The sequence below is a fragment of the Dermochelys coriacea genome, chromosome 24 (genome assembly GCF_009764565.3).
Source record: "Dermochelys coriacea isolate rDerCor1 chromosome 24, rDerCor1.pri.v4, whole genome shotgun sequence".
Lineage (NCBI taxonomy): Eukaryota > Metazoa > Chordata > Testudines > Dermochelyidae > Dermochelys > Dermochelys coriacea.
This window is the reverse complement of record NC_050091.1, coordinates 14,496,042-14,503,393: the sequence shown is the minus strand read 5'-3', so window position 1 is coordinate 14,503,393 and position 7,352 is coordinate 14,496,042. Positions and strand designations below refer to the sequence as shown.

The 7,352-nt window shown below is 50.5% G+C and overlaps 1 protein-coding gene across 3 annotated transcripts; it reads right to left on the bottom strand.

The window, feature by feature from the left end:
- Positions 1 to 745: 745 nt before the first annotated feature.
- Positions 746 to 4,529, bottom strand: LOC119848113 (interferon-inducible GTPase 5-like). Of its 3 annotated transcripts, XM_043501964.1 has the most exons (3): positions 4,267 to 4,529; positions 1,356 to 2,445; positions 746 to 963 (listed from the first exon to the last, which is right to left on the bottom strand). In XM_043501964.1, the coding sequence occupies exons 2-3, from the start codon at positions 2,433 to 2,435 to the stop codon at positions 949 to 951; spliced, it is 1,095 nt and encodes a 364-aa protein (XP_043357899.1). In that variant the 5' UTR covers positions 2,436 to 2,445; positions 4,267 to 4,529; the 3' UTR covers positions 746 to 948. The 3 variants fall into 3 exon arrangements, with proteins under 3 accessions (XP_043357899.1, XP_043357898.1, XP_038239414.1); XM_043501963.1 differs by having other exon boundaries at positions 746 to 2,445; positions 4,267 to 4,528; XM_038383486.2 differs by lacking the exon at positions 4,267 to 4,529 and having other exon boundaries at positions 746 to 2,468.
- Positions 4,530 to 7,352: the final 2,823 nt, after the last annotated feature.

Below are 7,352 nucleotides of genomic sequence, written 5' to 3'. Positions count from 1 at the left end.
CCCCAGCTGGGATCGGGCCCCATTGACTCCAATGGAGCTACGGCCCATTGACCCCAGCTGGGATCTTCCCCACTGACTTCAATGGAATGAGAGCTGATTTGCCCCAGAGCGGGGATCCAGTCCATTCATGTTTGTAAGGTGCTCAGATACCAAAGGGATGGAAGAGCCCAGCGGGACCTAGGTTGATAGAACCGGATTCAGTATAATTTTATTTTTGTTGTATGAATGTGAAGAAGGAAGCTGCCTCATTCCTTGTGGGGTAAAACCTCAGGAGCACTGAGCTGTCACTGAGTCTGTCTCATTCATTATGGGTACTTTGACTGGTGTGCAACAACGCCCCAGGTGGTTTATGGGGACTGAACATGTGTTATACATATAAGAATCACACAGAATCTTTTAAAGGGGATAAGGCAATACACCGTGTTTATTGAGAATACAATTGAAGTATTAAAATCAGCATGCACTTCCATTCACACACACACCCCCAAAAGGTTCTGCAGCTGGATCTTACAGTTACCAGTCCTTAGTGTTGCTCGGTCAGTTCCAGCGGCCAGCTGAAAGTGCACACGACGGAGGGGAGCTGGGCAGTTGAACGCATTCGAAGCGCCAATGTTGATGGAGAACGAACTCAAAGTCCCATGGCAATACACCCTTCTTATATAGTGAGAAGTTCCCATACAAATCTATGGACATACCTGTGTTACACCAGAGCTGTCAATCACGAGGTATACAAGGTTGCTCTTAATTAGCATTATTTTAAGTTGTTACCGGGAGGATCTGCAGCTGTTTCTTTCTCGTCCCTTTGGATCAACTCCTTATCTTGTCCTTGGGGCGTATGCCTTTGCTTTAGGATCGTCAATCTGCCATCAGGGTGATTGATCATGAAGTTGATGCCTCTTGACTCCTCCACTCCCTTCTTGACCATCCGGCCCAGTTGTCCTTTCTCAGTTAATTACCATACATTCTTCACTCACATCAAACAGTAAATAATGCAATTACAGCCATAAAACATCTATCCTTCGAAGAACAAATGTTAACACAATCAGCAAAAAATAAACTCAGAATAATTTCTTCGTACTAATTCAAAGCTAGCAAAATGGAGTATAAAGCAAAATAAGCAAAATTTTACTTAAGACGATTTCTTTCCATTAGGCTTTTGGCCTACACATGCAACTCCTGGATGAAGAAGCAGGAATCTTTCCTGCTTGAAGTCCAAGACTGTGTCTTCTAGACAGCAGCAGGCTCATCCAATGCAACACCAAATCCTAGATGGTGTTTTCCCGTTCGGCCTCCAGAGCTTTGCTCAGAACCCGCTGGGTATCATCAGCTACAGACGCCAAACACTTCCGCAGCATGAAGTACGTGGTAACCAGCGCCACCCCTCCAGACACCCTGGCACCAAATACGGGGAGGCGCTTCCACGAATATTCCGCTCCCATCACGGCAGTCCCCACCAAATCCGACAACAGCTTCAGAGCCGTCATGGGGGTCGTTCCCAAGGACGTCATCACGGCCATCAGCTCCCGCACGGGCCTCCCAACCTGCTGGGCGAGAGCAGAGAGGGACCTGTCATCCACACCGAAGCTGCTGTAGTATTGGAACAGGTGTTTTCTGAAGAGGAAGAAGGTGCACAAGAAAGCGATGCCTGGGACAGGAATGGCAGCGAGAAGACATGAGAGAAGGGCTATTTTCCAAATCTCCCCCTTCAGATTGGCTTTCTTCTGGTTGACGATGGGCAAGGCGACAGCAGGCAGGCTAAGCAGGAACGCGTGTCTCTTCAGGATCAGCAGGTCCGTCTGCAAAGTTTGTCGCAGGAGGGGAAAATCGTAGCAGTTGGTTTCCCTACTCGAAACGACAAATACCTGTGGGTGGCCTACTCCCTCAGCTGCTATGCCTCTCCTGCAGTCCTCCCTGATCTGCTTCAGGATCCTCTTCTGGTTGTAGCTGGGGGGACGCTGCCTCTTGGAAGCATCCAGGTCCACGTCGGCTTTGGAGCGCACAAAATAGAACCTCTTGCCCGTTCTCTGGATCTCACGGACCAGCCTGGCGTGGTCGGAGCGGAAGCGCTGGGAGCCAACAATGATGAAGAACTCGTATTGGCTCAAATTGAGCTGCTCACAGTAGGTGTCTAGAGGGAAATAGAACGTCCCCACCCCTGGCAGGTCCCAGAGCGTGACACCTGGAAGAATGGGATCTGGATAAGCCGTCAGCTCCCTCATGGTATCTAGCATCTCAGTTTCAGCAGCACCTTCATCACCAGCACATAGCCCCCGCATGGCGTTGATGAGGGAGGATTTCCCAGAGCCCGACTCCCCAGTGACGGCAATGCTGAGGGTGTGGCTGTTAAACAACTCCAGCGGTCTCTGCTGCACATTAGAAATTGCATGTGTCAGCCTCCCTTTATAGACAGCATCTTTGAATTCATTGACAGCCATGGTGCTCAGTCTGCGGCAGAGAAGAAGAAACATTTCAGCTCCTAGTTAAGGCTATGTCCAGAAAATCCTGCCCCAACAGTGCAGTATCAAGCTCCCAAAAGTTAGGAAAAGGCACATTTATGGTGGCCCATGCAACCTTAACTCTGCCCCTTACGCATCCGACCCATGCACTGAATGAGGCGGGGCAGTGTGGAAAAAACAGGAGTTGTCTGGTTTTAATCATTATTTATTATTTGTAGCATAGTAGTGCATAGGAACCCCGACCGAGATCAGAGACCCCATTGTGCCAGGTCCTGCACAGTCCCTGAACGAGATCGGGGCCCCCATTGTGTGAGGTGCTGCACAGACCCTGGCTGAGATCGGGGCCCCCATTATTTCTGAGCACTGCGCAGCCTCACAGGTGAGAATTTTCACCAGATGTCAGCTACCATGAACTCCTGGAAATGAGCGGGGAGATTTTCGAGCCAGCCCAGCGCACTGCTGCTAATGGGGATAATATGTCGTCTGTGAATAGGCAGAGCCATGCTCAGACCCAGACTTCTCCCTTGGCTGCTCTCTAGGTCAGAGGAGCCGTGGAGAGCCCTGCAGCCACTCTCGCTCGCCCGAAAGGCCTGGCAGGAAGACGGGGAGCACACGGCTTTCTCGGACCCTGTCATAAATATAAAGGGAAGAGTAAACACCTTTAAAATCCCTCCTGGCCAGAGGAAAAATCCTTTCACCTGTAAAGGATTAAGAAGCTAGGATAATCTCGCTGGTACCTGACCAAAATGACCAACGAGGAGACAAGATACTTTCAAAGCTGGAGCGGAGGAGTGGAGGAGAAACAAAGGGTCTGGGTCTGTCTGGGTGATGCTTTTGCCGAGGACAGAACAGGGATGGAGTCTTAGAATTTAGGAAGTAATCTAGCTAGAGATGCGTTAGATTCTGATTTCTTTAAATGGCTGAGAAATTAGACTGTGCTGAATAGAATGAATATTCCCGTCTTTGTGTCTTTCTTGTAACTTAAGGTTTTGCCTAGAGGGATTCTCTATGTTTTGAATTTAATTACCCTGTAAGGTATTTACCATCCTGATTTTACAGAGGTGATTCTTTTTACCTTTTTTTACATTAAAATTCTTCTTGTAAGAAATTGAATGCTTTTTTCATTGTTCTTAAGATCCTATGCAAATTGGTGAGGATTTTTATCAAGCCTTTCCCAGGCAGGGGGGTGCAAGGTTTTGGTGAGGATTTTGTAGAGAAAGACGTTCCCAAACAACATTTTCCCAGTAAACCCAGTCGAACGTTTGGTGGTGGCAGTGGAAGTCCAAGGGCAAAGGATAAAATAGTTTGTACCTTGGGGAAGTTTTAACCTAAGCTGGTAAAAGTAAGCTTTCATGCAGGTCCCCACATCTGTACCCTAGAGATCAGAGTGAGGAAGGAACCTTGACAGACCCCATCCCAGCTCGGCGCACAGGAACCGGCATTGGGGCCCGGCTATTTCTACTGAAGCCAAGGGAGAGTCTGAGGAACCAGAGCTGGGCCCAGTCTTTTCAGCCACAACTTTTGCAGGTAAAAAACGCAGATTCATTGACTGCAGAGCCGGAAAGGGACTGCCCTGGGGGCCACCTAATCTGCCCACCCGCGGGCCACAGGCCAGACACCGTCCCCAGCACGAGATCCTCTGCAGGGCGGCTTAGCAGCTGCCCCAAGCACAGCCCCAAACTGCAGCCACACCAGGGGAGGCACGAAGGGGGCCCAGGTGCTGGGTGTTCCCCAGGAACTCACGGGGGGGGGGGGGTGGAGAGGAATTTGAGGATGGGGAGGAAAATCCCAAGCAGGGGGAATCTCTTACCGTCCCCCAGGCTGGGCTGCGCTCAGGGGGGGTTGATGGTCTCTGGGAAGGGGCAGCAATCTGTGGGCACACGGCTCACCCCATCCTGCTCACAGTGTCTCAGCTGCTATCACCATCTATGGTCTCCTTGCTCCCCCTCTTCCTGCCGCCCCCTCTCTGTGCGGGGGCCTCCCCTGCCTACCTTTGGCTGGGCACCCGGCTTTCTCCTGCTGCCTTCCTCCACCTCTGGCTTGCTCCTGATCAGCGAGCAGGGAAAGTGAAAACAGCCCCTGGCTGAGGAAGCAAGGCAGGGCCTCACCCCAGCCGGCGGGGGGACAGGGGGTAATGGGGTGGGGCAGAGCGGAGCCTAGATACCTGCCCCCCTCAGCACATTTCCAGGTGGACACACAGCCCTAAATGTCACCATGCAGTCAGGGGGTGACAGTGTGTACTTATAACACACACACACTCATACCCATAGAGAGAGAGAGCATGGGGCAGCAGGGAAATATACACATACACTAGGGTGACTAGTAGGGACAGTCCTGATTTTTGGGTCTTTTTCTTATATAGGCTCCTGTTACCCTCCACTCCCTGTCCTGATTTTTCACACTTGCTGTCTGGTCACCCTAACATACACACATACATGCACACACTGGTGCATGGCAGAGACACAGAGTGCAGATAGCATACACGCTCAGTGCAGGGCACAGACACACAGTGCAGAGACCGGACACGCTCGGGGCATGGCACAGACACATCCTGGGCAGCAAAACATCTTGGCCTGGCCCTGACTCCAGGTTCCTGCTGTTGACAGCTGCTACTTGCTCGCCCGTGGAGACGGCTTCCAACAGGATCCCAAGGAGCCAGAGGTCCACAGGCCCGGGCAGTACCACAGGCATGCAATGAACCATGCTAAGCTGAATGTCCAGCCAAGAACCAAAGCCAGATTCCTGTGTGAGTGACACAATTGTGAAGCATTGGTATTCAAGTTTTATACAGGGTAAAATGGATTTAGTTGGGGTTTGGACACCACTGGGAGTTGCGCATCTGAGTGTTAAAGACAGGAACACTTCCTAAGCAGCTTCCAGGTAAGCCTACAGCTGTTAGGGGATGTGATTCAGGCCTGGGTCTGGGTTTCCAGCAGGCTAGCGAGTCTGACTCAAACCAGGCAGGGCTCTGGAGTCCTAGCTGGCGGGGCAGGAAAGCAGGGGCAGAAGTAGTCTTGGCACATCAATTGGCAACCCCAAGGGGGTTTCTGTGATCCAACCCATTACAGGGGGAACCTCCATGCAAATACAGGCAGGCAGTCTCTTCCACAGCTGACCTAAGCAGCACTTAGACCTGACTGTTGCTCATTTATCAAAACAAAAGACTTTCAGTGGAGCTTAGTTAGCTCTATCTTTAAACAGTGGAGAGGGGGAGGTTAATAGCACATGGGACTCTTCAGCAGAGCCCCCACCACCAGGCAATACGCCTGTCTCCACCTTCCCCAACCTGTGTCACTCTGCACTGGGCGCTGGCATCCCAACCCACTGCTTAGTGAGTTCAGTTCAGCTGAGGGTGACCCCCTCAATCCGGACAGGCAAAGCACAGTTCTGCTGCCCTTTGCTCACACAATAAGGATAACAACATTTCATGACCCCTGCAGTGACGTGATTTGTAACCCAACACCAACCAAAGTTGATCACTTTGGCACACAGCTCTGTCTGGAAGAAAAAAGGGAAGAAATAGAACCCAGGGAACTACAGACCGGTCAGCCTCACTTCAGTCCCTGGCAAAATCATGGAGTGGGCCCTCAAGGAATCCATTTTGAAGCACTTGGAGGAGAGGAAGATGAGATAACTGGCTCTGTGGATATGGTGAAAGCAGTGGCCGTGATATATCTTGACTTTAGCAAAGCTTTTGATACACAGTATTCTTGCCATCAAGTAAAAGAAGTATGGGCTGGATGAATGGACTATAAAGGTGGATAGAAAGCTGGCTAGATCGTCAGCTAAATGGGTAGTGTCTAGTTGGCAGCCAGTACCCGAGGTTGGTCCTGGGGCTGGTTTTGTTCAACATCTTTATTAATGATCTGGATGATTGGATGAATTGCACCCTCAGCAAGTACGTAGATCACGCTAAGCTGGGGGGAGAGGTAGATACCCTGGAGGGTAGGGATAGGGTCCAGAGTGACTTAGACAAATTGGAGAATTGGGCCAAAAGAAATCTGTTGAGGTTCAACAAGGACAAGTGCAGAGTCCTGCACTTAGGAAGGAAAAATCCCATGCACCACGAAAAGCTGGGGACCGACTGGCTAAGCAGCAGTTCTGCAGAAAAGGACCTGGGGATTACAGTGATGAAAAGCTGGATATGAGTCAGCAGTGTGCCCTTGTTGCCAAGAAGGCCAACGGCATATTGGGCTGTATTTATAGGAATGTTGCCAGCAAATTGAGGGAAGTGATTTTTCCCCTCTACTTAGCACTGGTGAGGCCACACCTGGAGTATTGTGTCCAGTTTTGGTCCTCCCACTGCAGAAGGGATGTTGATAAATTGGAGAAAATCCAGCAGAGGGCAACAAAAATGATTAGGGAGCTGGGGCACATGACTTACAAGAAGAGGCTGAAGGTACTGGGGTTATTTAGTCTGCAGAAGAGAAGAGTGAGGGGAGATTTGATATCAGCCTTTAACTACATGAAGGGGGGTTCCACAGAGGATGGAGCTTGGCTGTTCTCAGTGGTGGCAGATGACAGAACAAGAGGCAATGGTCTCAAGTTGCAGAGGGGGAGGTCTAGGTTGGATATTAGGAAACACTATTTCACTAGGAGGGTGGTGAAGCACTGGAAGGGGTTCCCTAGGGAGGTGGTGGAATCTCCATCCTTAGAGGTTTTTAAGGTCAGGCTTGACAAAGCCCTGGCTGGGATGATTCAGTTGGGGATTGGTCCTGCTTTGAGCAGGGGATTGGACTAGATGTCTCCTGAGGTCTCTTCCAATCCTAATCTTCTATGATTCTATGGTCAATGCCGAACGGTGAAGGCATAAGGCTGCAGGGTTAGGTACCACCACATAATTCGAGGGTTTTTCTCCTTTGCTGTTTGTAGCCACTTCACAGATGCGTGGTCAGT